This window comes from Abramis brama, assembly GCF_963993115.1.
Source record: "Abramis brama genome assembly, chromosome: 2".
Classification (NCBI taxonomy): domain Eukaryota; kingdom Metazoa; phylum Chordata; class Actinopteri; order Cypriniformes; family Leuciscidae; genus Abramis; species Abramis brama.
In genome coordinates this window covers 46,071,594-46,085,656 of record NC_139964.1, presented here as the reverse complement: position 1 = coordinate 46,085,656, position 14,063 = coordinate 46,071,594, and the positions used below count along the sequence as shown (strand labels likewise).

At 39.0% G+C, this 14,063-nt stretch overlaps 1 protein-coding gene across 1 annotated transcript in view; it reads right to left on the bottom strand.

Annotated features, from left to right (window-relative positions):
- Positions 1–14,063, bottom strand: part of dnajb14 (DnaJ heat shock protein family (Hsp40) member B14) — a 148,285-nt gene that overhangs the window by 24,624 nt on the left and 109,598 nt on the right. The window contains exons 3-4 of the mRNA XM_084107172.1: positions 3,505–3,650; positions 1,869–2,045 (exon numbers count right to left, since the gene is read on the bottom strand). Coding sequence (XP_083963298.1) covers positions 1,869–2,045; positions 3,505–3,650 — 323 coding nt within the window. The remainder of the gene's footprint in view (positions 1–1,868; positions 2,046–3,504; positions 3,651–14,063) is intronic.

Sequence of the window (14,063 nt, the reverse complement as noted above, 5' to 3'; positions counted from 1 at the left end):
CTTTCTTGTTTTATATGGAGTAAAAGGAAACCAAAATTGAAAATGAACAAATTACGGCTATATAAGATGGTCTCAGCTGGCGTGTCAGCTTCGTTTTGTGGCGGAATGGTTGAAGAATGATCCAGGATCTTTTGGCTTGATCTTGAAGCCTTGCAATCTCTCTGTCCTCTTCAGAATATTTTGTTTATTAGCAATCCTAAAAAGTTAAAAGTTCTATACGATAGTCCGATCATACGGAACACTCTTCAAGGCTGGGTGCTGCCTGAAATAGGATGTTGAGGTTGCATTGAGGTCCACTCTTGAATTGCGTGTTTGTGCATTTTGGGGGCGGAGCAATGAAGGGAGGGTGTTTGTTTGTTTGGGTTGATTTCAAATATCAACAGTGTTTCTGCTGATACTGCACTTACTGCACTTTCAACGTGATAAGAGATTAAAGACATATTTTCGGCCCTGGAAATGCAGAGGTGGGAGGGTGGGTGTATGGATGGTTCCAGTGCCCTCTAATGTTCTCTAAATGCCTACTGGGTGCCCAATGCACCAGTGCCCAATGGGACGCTCCCTTCTTCTCACAGCCATCCACGCCCATTTAAGTAGCATTTTTCAAAAAGATTGTGGGCTGGACTTGAGCTGAAAGAGGGGGGTTTAATGACCCTTTAAAAACACATGCAAATAAACTTTTGTGACAATGAATCACCGCAACATCACGTGTGTAAACACGGGGTAGAGAAAATAATCAAATTTATACCAGTTTTCAAACTTATACAGGTTTCTCGTGTGTAGCAATATATCAGCCACCACTCCTACATCCCACCACACCTTAAAGGGTAACTCTCGTCAAAATGCAACCTTGGGTCTTTTTTGTTAATCTACCCGAGGCAATCTTTCATTTAAAAGCATAATTAGAATGGAAACACCACTTTTAAGTTTGACCGTATTTTCGTTTTCGGTCAAATTGCCTTTTGAATGGGAGTGCTTGGGGAACTTCTATGATAGCATCAAAAATCGCTATTTTTAAAACACTAAGAAGACTTGACACAACATGAAACTTTGCTCGAAGTATCACCAGGGGCTCTACACATGAACTCGAGCACTGAGAACATTGTTTATGTACAGTACACTAAAAAGAAAGATTTTGAACAACTCACTGTAGCTGTGTCCGCCGGCATTTTGACAGTCAAAAATAGTCGATCTACGAATGCAACGTAACAGGGAGGAGAGTAAAGATGGAAAGCTCCTAAAGCTTAGTTCCATATAAATTCACAGATAATTTGTTGTTTTGTTGTTAGTAAAAATCAATATTGACCTTGTATTTGAAAAAAGAATGCTCATATAAGAAGCGATACTAAAATTCAGAGTCAGTTCATTCACATTCGGAGATCGACTATTTTTGACTGTCAAAATGCTGGTGGACACAGCTACAGTGAGTTGTTCAAAATCTTTCTTTTTAGTAAACTCTGTGTACACAAAAAATTTTCTCAATGCTCGAGTTCATGCGAAGAGCCCCAGGTGATACTTCGAGCAAAGTTTCATGTTGTGTCGAGCCTTCTTAGTGTTTTAAAAATAGCGATTTTTGATGCTATCATAGAAGTACTCCCATTCAAAAGGCAATTTGACCGAAAACGAAATTACGGTCAAACTTAATAGTGGCGTTTCCATTCTAATTATGCTTTTAAATGAAATTTCGCCTCGGGTAGATTAACAAAAACACCCTAGGTTGCATTTTGGTGAGAGTTACCCTTTAATGCTATACAATCCCTCATACTAACCAGAATTTATAAAGTGAATGCTGTGCAGATGAATCCATCTGCATAGAGAAAATACACATATTACATCTGCAGATTTTACATGATCTATACAAAATGGCTTACATGAAGGGAAGCCGCCTCCAAAGAACATGTTAAAGAGATCTTCAGGTGTAATATCAGACTCAAAGCCTTTGTGGAAATCAAATCCTCCATGAGCGCTGCTAGGCTCCTCTCCTCCACATAGATCATACTGCCTCTTCTTCTCTGGGTTACTGAGCACTGCATAAGCATTTCCAATCTCTGGAGAAGAACAAGAACAGCATTTTTTGTTATATATTTTATGTACATCAATTTTGTAATAATTACGGTGTCCGAGAGACCTCAACGCGCTGCAACTGAAGAAAGCACATGCAAATAGAAAAAAACACACGAAAATAGAAAAAAAACATGCAAATAGAAAAAAACACCCACAAATTAAGAAAACATCTTCATCAGTTTCACAACACACGTGTGCTCCAAATACTCACAACACAACCAAATACAGAAACACGCTGCAAAAGTTCACAACACAACCAAATACAGAAACGCGCTGCAAAAGTTCACAACACAACCAAATACAGAAACGCACTGCAAAAGTTCACAACACAACCAAATACAGAAACGCGCTGCAAATAACACAGACCACAACAGAAATTTTTCCAGGGGAACCAAATAAGTGACAAACCCGGCTGGGATGTGCTTACAGCTCAAAAGTCTACTTTATTTTAATCTATTTCTTTTAACTTTTTTTGTTGTTGTTGTTGCAAAACATACAGAGATTACATTTTTATGACATGCAACTTGTATACAATATACAAAATGTATTAACAATATGTTCAATGTCATCAGAATACAAATGAGAAAAGAACAATGAGCTGAAAACTAAAAAGAACATGAGGGAAAGATATTAATCTATACATCAGTTACACTGTACATTTTTTTTCATGATATGTTTAAATTTTCATAAAGAAAAGTTTCATAATAAATGTTAGGTAATGTAGGGTCCAAAGTTTTAAAGTTGAGACACTCACACACAGATATATATAACGCATATTTTAAAAGCTTTTTTGTAAAAAATAATATATTTATTTGCAACCGTTATGTTAACAGCATTATATTTCTGTCGTAAGAACAGCTATTCAGCTGATGGACACCGTGCTTCGTTGTCATGGGAACATCCCAGGTGAAAATAATGAGGAAATTACGTTGTCTTTCGTTGCTCCCTTCATTAAGTGCGTTCCAAACGGCTACATAATGGCACACTAGTGCCCTGCTCACTCCAAAGTCCCACTTCAAGAGCTCTACCGTCTGCCCTTTCGAAGGGAGCAGGGCATAGGGATGCTCACGAGCAATAAGCACGTCCCAGCCGGGTACGTCACTTATTTGGTTCCCCTGGAAACAATTCCGTTGTGGTCTATGCTATTTGCAGCGCGTTTCTGTATTTGGTTGTGTTGTGAACTTTTGCAGCGCGTTTCTGTATTTGGTTGTGTTATTTGGAGCACATGTGTGTTGTGAAACTAATGAAGATGTTTTCTTAATTTGCGGGTGTTTTTTTCTATTTGCATGTGTTTTTTTCTATTTGCATGTGTTTTTTTCTATTTCCATGTGTTTTTTTCTATTTGCATGTGTTTTCTTCAGTTGCTGCACGTTGAGCTCTCTCGGCCACCGTAAATAATGTAATGGAACAAAATTGGATATGGTGTTTCAGGGACAGCATTACTTTTAAAGGCCTCGGTTGCTCCTGGCGCATGGTTTTTGTCAGGGTGGAATTTCAAAGCCAGTTTTCTGTAGGCCTTTTTCAGTTCCTCATCATTGGCATCTTTCCTGATAGCCAGTACTTCATAGTAATTCTTACACTTCTTTATCCTAAAGACAACAAAAAGCAACAGGGTTTAACTTTATTCTGAATTGAACACATTCTGTTGTCTATAAGTAACATTGCACCTACATGTCTACTAACTCTCAGAGTATTAGTAAACTGGTAGGGTTAGGGTTAGGGTTAGGGTAAGATTAAGTTGACATGTAGTTGCAAAGTTACTTATAGTCAGTAGAGTGTCTGTTGAAGGACTATCACAATAAAGAGTTAGCAGATATTAAGCAGACAGTCCACTAATACTCTAATGAGAGTTAGTTGACATGTAGTTGCAAAGTTACTTATAGTCAACAGAATGTTCAGAAGGGACCATCAAAATAAAGTGTTACCAGCAACAGTTTTAAAATGTTAAATCTAAAATGTTAAATCTATTTTATATAAAACTTATTTTTATTACAACTGTGGCTTATATATGTATACATGTATACACAAACACACAAACAAAAACACTCACCACCTACTTTATTAGGTACACCTGTTTAACTGCTTGTTAACACAAATATGTAATCAGCCAACCACATGGCAGAGACTCAATGTATTTAGGCATGTATACAAGGGCTGCATCCAAAATCGCATACTTCCCTACTATATAGTGGGGGAAAAGAAAAAGTGACAAAAGTAGTATGTCCGAATTCATGGTACTCATAAAAGAGTTTAAATAGACATATCAAGTAGTAATTAATGTATATGAATCTTAGTTGATTATAGGCTATTAGATCTGGTTTGGTTGCTGAGAGACGGAGACGTGCAGAGACGGCAATTAACACACTGTTTGATTTGTGATCATGCTGTGCTTATTCCATTCATTTCAGTAGCCTATAATATTGTACAAGGCGTAAATCATTTAAATATACATACAATAATATACAATATCACATTGTAGAACATGTATATGATGTAGTAGCCTATTTGAGTTGATATTACTCTTGCCAAGCTCTGATTTCTGAGAGATGCATGCATAGACGGATTTGCGCTTGTTTCATTTTTACTCTCACTCATTCACTTCACTCATTATTGCATAGAGATTTTAGATAAGGTTTTTGGCTTCAGGAACACCCCTAATCTACTCCAGTAAAAAAAATTCTGGAGGATGACCCACCCACATTTTATTTGCTTCCAACGCTGCTAGTGGTTGTGTAATGGTGTGGGGGATATTTTCTTGGCACACTTTGGGCCCCAATTGAGCATTGTTTAAACGCCACGGCCTACCTGAGTATCTAAGAACTTCGTTTAAGCCTGATTTTGTTCGAAATAACGTCAAATCAGTTCATTCTTTGATTTCGCTTGAAGTATATCGTAGCCTTTAAGATGTGGTAGAACAGGAGATTCGTAATCATGGATGTCAAATTAGCAACTGTGAGTCTTCATGTATTTTATAAGAAATTATGGTCTGTTCCAAACCAATTCAACTCCAATATATAAATATCAAAATGTTCCTTCACTTAAAAGAGCTTAATTATCATATAGAGACGATTACATCCAATCTCAGTAATATGAAAATAGTATCACAGAGGCACAGGTGTCACCTATAGTTTGGGAGTGACAGAGGGCAATCGAGAACCATCTTGATTAAAGGGACTTCAAACAATCTTATCACTTTAACCTTTGACTGTTCTTATTTGAAAGAATAACAGAGAACCTTCTGTGGGACACTAGGGACCATGGGGTGTCTCAATTTCATTAACATACAGACCACAGCTGTTGCAAGAAGAGCAACTTCATTTACATTAAGACCAGGATAAAAGGTTTAGGATTGGGTATGTTCGGGGTTCATTCTGATGCCGGTGAACCCAAGGTGCTTTGTGTACCTTGCCACTGCTATGCTGTAATAAACTTCATTTTTGAGATCTTCGACGTCCACATCATTTTTTCTTACATTGGCGAGCCAGACCCAGTCGACGGATTTCCAACAAAAAAGGGAAAAGGTATGAAAAAGCTGTTTTCTTTCATTTATGCTGTTTTTGTCAAGGAATTCCTCGTTTTAAAAAAAAATCTAGAAAAGAAAAATTAAGGACAGAAGAGATCGAATTTGGTTTATTCAGTATTAGCAGGAGGAGTTTTAAGTCTATTCCGTACAATTTTGTTTAAGATTCTAACGTAACTGAATAAGCCCGAAGCAGTGTGGTAACAGAGTTGTATTGGAATTGTTGTTTCTAAAGTAATTGAAACAAACTGCTTAAGTGTAAAGTTTCTAAAGTAACTGAAATTTGGTGTTGGTCTCTTATAATTCTGTTAAGATTCTAAAGTAATTGAATAAACCCGAAGTACTGTGGTGGCAGAGTTATTTCAGATTGGTTGTTTCTAAAGTAACTGAAACAAATGTATATGTTTCTAACGTACTTGAAACCGATTGGGAAGTGGTAACGATTCTGAGGAAATTCTAAAGTAATTGAATAGACCCGACGCAGTGTGGTCACAGAATTATTTCACAACGATTGTGTGTTAAAGTGTAGGCTAGTGAGTCTGACGCGCTGTGACTCTGTGAAGTTTAAAACAAGAACCCGAAGCAGTGTGGTTTTGCCAGACGTACTGTGGCAGTGTTAATAATACTTTTGAAAATGGAAGAAATTATTGTTAAATACATCGCTAAACACGGTTCTCAGGGAATGTTTGACGGAATAGAGAATATTGTTGATAAACCGTACAAGTGGGCTACCTCAAAGTTTGAAAATGATCCCAAAATGCCTAAGAACAAAAATGGGAAAATTGCTAATGTGCTTCAAGCACTTTTTGCTTCATACAAAGTAACTAGGAGGAGAGTAGATGAGTTAGAGGCTGAAAATGAGCGACTCAGTGTTGGGGTAATTTCTACAAAAAATTACCTGGCTAGTGAAACGATATGGAAAGAAGAAAAGGTCAAGATGCAGAATGAGATTTCACTTCTTAGAACTAACAATAGTATGCTTAAATCATCTGTGGAAACATTGTCTAAAAATTTGGAGGAAGCGAAGGCGACTTGTCAGTTTATGATAAAGAATGGCTCAACAGAGAAAAACCTTAGTAAGACAATGTTAGGTGTCACGTTGTGTAACCCAGTTCCAGAGATGCCAGATTTGCAGGAAGACAGTGCTGTGGGTTGGGAAAAAGATTATCAGTCATTCAGTAGCCAATACTCTGACTGTAGAGTTAGATTTCCGATGGCACCAGTTCATTCTACTACGACTACGCCTGCTAGAGAAGGAAGGGAGGAACCAATGACCACCACCATAGTCCGAGGATTTAATCCAACTGAACTAGATGCTGTGATCAAGAATATTGGGAAATTTGATCCTGCCAAACAAGATCCATTAGATTTTCTGAAAAACTTGGAGGAATATACTGAAGTGTACAATTTTACTGATGGTGATGCGTGCGTTTTGTTAAGAATGTGCTTGCCTGAGACTTTGTCTGGAGCCTTAACTAAGAAAGTAAAGGACAGAAATGCTAATAAGTCGGAGAGGAAAAAGGCACTGCTTGAAGTCTTAGGTGTGATGTCAGTTAATTGGGATAAAATATCTGAGATGCACATGAGGAAAGGGGAGCATCCAGCAGCATTTTCAGAACGATTATTGGAGATGTTTAAAACTTTCAGTGGCAATCCGGACATTACTAAGAATGATGTCACTTTCAAGTCTGCCTTGATTAACAAATGTGACAAACTCACCCGGTCTGCTGTGACAATGCATGTGACACCACTATCTGAATATAATGACATTATTGCTAAAATGACACAGTTTTACAACAATAATGTTCATGCAAATAGTCAAATGAAAGCTGCCAAATCTAGACATCCAGTTGCTGCCTTTGGCGAGAGAGAATGTTCTATTACATTGCCTAATGGTTTCTATCAGGGACCAATGAGATTTGCAAGAATAAATTCAGAGGGTGTTATTCTTTGCTATGCATGTGGAAAAGCTGGTCACATTGCTAGACATTGTCAAGACAGTGAGAGACCTCTTCAAAACTTTGTCTGTCATGCATGTGGAAAGGATGGTCACATTGCAAGGCACTGTTTGGAGATAAGAAAGGAAGATAAGGAGGTTGTTTGTTTTGCTTGTGGAATGATGGGGCACAAGGCAAGACAGTGTCAATTTTCACACAAAAGAAAGATGGACTATCGTTGTTTGCTTAAGAAAATAGGCAATTTAGAAACCCAGTTGGCACTGTTGAAAGGAAATAAAGAGGTCATTCACACCTTGTCAAATATATCACTGCACCAGCAACATGACTGTAGCTCAGTCACAAGCAAATGCTGATGCAAATTAGAATAAGTTTTTGATAGTAACACATTGTAGAGAAAGGTTTACTATCAAAAGGGGGGTGATTCTTTATGATTCTTTGATTCTTTATGATTTTTGATTCATTATGATTTTTTTTTTAGCATTGATATGTAGTTATAATTTTTATAAATGTTTAAATGACATCAATTGTAAAGTGAAATTTTATGACATTAATGATGTTTGATGTTTATTTGATTAAATCTTTGACTTTAATGTTTTGAATGTGAAAAGATGATTGTGGGGAAAAGGGGGGGGGGGGCAACTTCTTTTTGATTATCATTTCAGATAAGCATAAAGATGTTTGCCTGAAAGGAGTAACCTCATGTAGAAACATGACGTGGTCGTTTGAAGGACGAGAAGGAAGTAGCCTACTGTAGAACCAGTGGAGCCAGGGGATTTTCTCATGAAAAATGACAGAATATAGAGATTTCCAGACCTGCAAAATCATGAACTGCAGGCCTAAAAGACCTAAAAACCCTGAAACCCCTGAAACCCACCATGGGATGGATGGAACTGATGAAGAGGCACAGACTCGAACAACACCAGTGACTGCTTCTTCTAGAAGGACTTATGGTCCAAGTGGAAAAGAATGGACAATGAGAAGAGAAAGAAAAGGAGATTTCAGAAACAAACCATTTCTGAGACTATGGACAACAGTCTTTCCACAGAGGGAAAACAAGTGGATAAAGGATGTCCACACGGAGAAAATGGACACAAACACACACGTGCACAGTACACACACGCACATTTTATTGTCTATTGATTGTTGATAGTTTGAGTTATCAAAACTAAACAATATGCTAATATCACTGAGGCAAAGGAAAGATTGAGACATTGTGAGAGCCCAACAAGGCCTTGAAGAAAGAAAACAAATGCTTGATGGACACTTTGAGATATGCCCTATTCTGGTTTAATTTGGAATGTCACATTTAAAACGGCTGTATGTATCTTTCTTATTATTTGCCAATGCATAATGTTTTTGTTCCAAGTTGAGACGTAAGATTGAAGATAATTCTATGATCAATATTGAATGTTCCAATTGGATATGATGGTTTTTGATTACCTCTTAAAAAAAGAAGAAAAAAAAAGAAAAAGATTTTCTTTCTTAACACAAAATATGATAATTCTGCTCAAGTGAAGTAGAGCCATAACTCAGTGTGCAGGAGGTGTTTGACCCTATGACGGGTAAGATTCTCTGATGGCCATAGATGGGAACGACCTAAGCCATGGGCTACACCGCCACTGGGGCACCTGCCCACCAGGTTTCGGGAGGTGTTATCTATGAAAAGGGAGTGGTTGTGATGCTACTTTGGGCCAAGAGCATCAAATGGGGGTCTATAAGAAATTATGGTCTGTTCCAAACCAATTCAACTCCAATATATAAATATCAAAATGTTCCTTCACTTAAAAGAGCTTAATTATCATATAGAGACGATTACATCCAATCTCAGTAATATGAAAATAGTATCACAGAGGCACAGGTGTCACCTATAGTTTGGGAGTGACAGAGGGCAATCGAGAACCATCTTGATTAAAGGGACTTCAAACAATCTTATCACTTTAACCTTTGACTGTTCTTATTTGAAAGAATAACGGAGAACCTTCTGTGGGACACTAGGGACCATGGGGTGTCTCAATTTCATTAACATACAGACCACAGCTGTTGCAAGAAGAGCAACTTCATTTACATTAAGACCAGGATAAAAGGTTTAGGATTGGGTATGTTCGGGGTTCATTCTGATGCCGGTGAACCCAAGGTGCTTTGTGTACCTTGCCACTGCTAACTTCATTTTTGAGATCTTCGATGTCCACATCATTTTTTCTTACAATTTGTAAACCCACAGTAAATGTTTCTCTTTGTGAGCTTTGATTAGAGGTGGCTGAAATGCAACTTTACATACAACTGCCAGCCAGCATGGAGAGGTTCTTGAGACTCCAGTGAGACCAGCAGCTTCAAATACTTGTTTGCTTCTCAACAGTGGCTTTTTTTTTTATAGCTGTCCTTTTAATACAATTTTTTTTTTTAACAGAAACATTCCTTAAGCCTTTATCTGACTGAGTTCTCTTGTACTGGAAGTTAATCACAAATCTTATGATAGTTTGATAATCTTGTTGTTTTCATGCCTTTTGCATAACATTGCACCATTTCACGCTTCTTATCTTCAGCAAGATCTTTCTTCCTCCCCATATTGCATGAGAACTGTGACTTGCTTAATAATGTGCAAACTCTTTAAGTAGGGTTTCCATTTACCTAAGTAGACCTAAGATTGATACCAGTTATCTAAAAAGATATGGAGAAATAAAACAAACTGTTCCTTTGAGACTGGAGACAGAAGACTGAAATGCTTTGATTGATTTATAAATAAATAATTTATAAACAATTTACATATATATAAATATATATATATATATATATATATATATATATATATATATATATATATATATATATACACACATACATACATACATACATATACATATACGTATACACACATATATATACATACACACACACACATATATATATATATTGTCACAGTGTCTGGTTTTGTGTATCTGGTTGTGGGTGTGAGCTCTGGATGTGTGGTGCTTGTTTGTTGCTTAGTAACTAGCTGACTAGCTGATCACTTAATCAGTCTGCAGCTGCAGCTAGTTAATTCTGTTTGCTAGCTGCCTATATCTAGCGGGAGTGATTATTGCATGTTGTCGGTTCGTTACACTTGTTACTCTTGTGTATGCTCTCTTACCCAGGTCCGGTGTCAGAGTTTCCTGATGGAATTATTTCCTCAGCTAGGAATAATGGAATAGGATCGATCTCGTCTGTGTTTCCAGACTTCTGGAGACCGTTGGAGTCCTCTTCTTCTAGTTACTGTTTGACATCCGCTCAAGGACCATGCATATCACTCATCCTCTCCTGTATAACTGCTTCCAGGTCGCCCGCCTGCTAATCGTGGCGTTTTGAGTGTTTCCATCTGTACAACCCGTTTGTCAATAAACTACTTGCTTGCATTTGGATCTACGACTCTCTTTGTGACAGAACGAACCGACCATCATTAGATCCAGCAAGCACAGCGGAATTGCAGACAGAAGGACTCCGTCAATGAAAAGATCCAGAATTATGGGGTTTCGTATCCTTCCCCCTAACACAGAAAAGGAGAGGAGGGGAAGATTCCAAAATTTGATGGCCCTACGCCAGCAGGGCCAGACGGTGGGTTGTCTGGCTCAGATGTTTTTTTCCCTTTCGTCAGGCATGAAATATAATGATGCCACACTCAAGGACCTTTTTAATAAGTGTCTTGACGACCCATTGCCGGGGTGGGAAATGAAGGGGCTGGAGATTCTGGACTTTTGGGGATTCACCAGGTACCTTCATCATCGTAGCCAGTGGGATATACCAGTCCCGCCTGTGTTTCCTAACAAGATGATTGCCATACCCTCGCAGAAGACTGTAACACCCCCAGAGGCAGTCAAGGACGTCACAGCATCCCCGGAGGCGGTAGGTTTGATGTTGCTGCCTCACCTTCAGAAACGGAGGAGGAAGAGGAGGAGGAAGCAGGCGTCCACCGTTCCTCAAGACATGGAGGTCGTCATGTCTGCCGAGCCAGAGACTGTTCAGGTTACGTCTGTTGGTCCAGAGACTGTTCACATCACATCTGCCGATCCAGAAACTGTTCATGTCATGTCTGTTGATCCAGAGACTGTTCACGTTACGTCTGCCGGTCCAGAGACTGTTTACGTCATGTCTGCTGATCCAGAAACTGTTTACGTCATGTCTGCCGATCCAGAAACTGTTCACGTCATGTCTGCTGAGCCAGAGACTGTTTACGTCATGTCTGCTGAGCCAGAGACTGTTTACGTCATGTCTGCCGATCCAGAGACTGTTCAGGTCACGTCTGTTGATCCAGAGACTGTTCACGTCATGTCTGCTGATCCAGAGACTGTTCTCGCCACGTCTGCAGATCCAGAGACCGTTCACGTCACGTCTGCCGATCCAGAGACTGTTCTCGTCACGTCTGTCGATCGAGAGACACTTCTCGTCACGTCTGCCGAGCCAGTGTCTCCGGACAAGATGGCCGCCGCCACGCCTGAACCTGAGCCCTCAGCAGAGATGGCTGCCATTAATCCTGAGCCTTCAGTGACTGCTACACTAACCATTATGGCCACAGCGTGTATGGTCTGTGCACACCTTTGAAGTTCACGTCACGTCTGCCGAGCCAGTGTCTCCGGACAAGATGGCCGCCGCAGAGCCAGTGTTTCCGGACAAGATGGCTACCACCGAGCCAGTGTCTCCGGACAAGATGGCCGCCACCGAGCCAGTGTCTCCAGACAGGATGGCCGCCGCCGAGCCAGTGTCTCCGAATAGGAGGGTCGCCGCCAAGCCAGTGTCTCCAGATATGATGGCTGCCGCCGAGCCTGTGTCTGTTCCTGAGCCGGTGGCTGTTTCTGTTCCTGCGCCGGTACGACTCTCTTTGTGACATATCTATCTATATCTATATCTATATATCTATATATCTATATCTATCTATATCTATATATATCTATATATCTATATATATATATATACACACACACACACACACACACACACATACATATGTACATACCGGTGTGTGTATATATATATATATATATATATATATATATATATATATATATACATATAAATAAAAGATATACACATAAATACAGTAGGGGATGGATTCTAGAATGTAATTGAGTAATTCTCAATGTAATTGAGTGATTGTAATCAAGGTATTAATCAATATTTTTCCTTCTCAACATCACATGAGTTGAATGACTTCTCTAGGCTTGTGAGATTTTACTGTTATAGAAGTTACCAGTGTGATTACTGAAATGTTCTTTTCAAGTATCTAATGTCTGTATTTGATATCTGAATGCAGTAACAGTGCTTGCTTATTTAGCCTGGCTTCCAGAAATTAAATATGGAAAGATGTTTTGTTTGAGAAAGGTTTTCAACATGTGTCAATACATCCATCTGCTTTTCTGGGGTACCCTGACAACTAGGTCACAAGGGTCATTGGAACCAATAGTTTGAGAGACCATTTCTTAGTTAAAGCTTTACTTTACTGCGTTGACTAAAGTGGCCTTTTCTTGAGAACTGTGTTATATTAAAGTGTCCTCTCCTTGAGAGAAAGAACGTATTATCTTGATGTTTTGAGAAGACTCTCCTGTTTATAGTTAGAGCCTGGCCAAATGCAGCTTTGGAAAAGTTGTGTGTCAGTGTGTGTGTTGGTCTTTTTGGTTACAGGTTAAGGAACCACTGGCATTATTTGAGATTGACTGAGTTGTTGTTCTGGACAGGCTGGCACCCAGCAACCCAAATCTGCGACCTGGAAGGTCACGACGTGCCTAAATTCAGGGTCCGAGTGTCAGCTGCATAATCGATGGAGATATGCTTCAGTCTGTCTGTATGTGTGGAAAATTACTATGTTTATCAAGCCGATTAGAATCATTCAACCTGAAGCAAGTACGTAGCTTAAACCTTGGTGAAGGGTATAATTGCTGTGATCTTTGTAACTGTAAGTAGGGCGGCCTACAAACTCCTTGTGAGTCTTGAAGCTGACTTCTGCTGATGGAACTGCAAACTATCTTCAGTAAAACTTTTCTTTAAAGGGGTGGTTGATTATGATTTCACTTTTCTAACTTTAGTTAGTGTGTAATGTTGCTGTTTGAGCATAAACAACATCTGCAAAGTTACAATGCTCAAAGTTCAAAGCAAAGGGAGATATTTTCTTTTAAAGAAATTGCTTTTTAAGGACTACAACAAATGGCTGGTAGAGACTACACGACATTCCTCCCGGGTTAGTGACATCACTAACCCTAAAATTTACATAAATCCCGCCCACGGAACATGATTTATAGATTATCAAGACAGAATATGCTAATCAATGACTAGAAGATAACTACACATATAAGCTACATAAATTAATCAACTAACCATTCAGAAATGTTGTCTACATGTTTTCACTTCCTCTTTCACATCTTTCTGACTTCGGTTTAAACATAAAAGGATAAAGGTTTTTGAAATTTCCAGTGCATGTTTGTGTGAGGTAAAAGGACACAAGCTGTTGAAGCTCCGCCCCCTGTGCCGGGAGCAGCAGCTCATTTGCATTTAAAGGAACA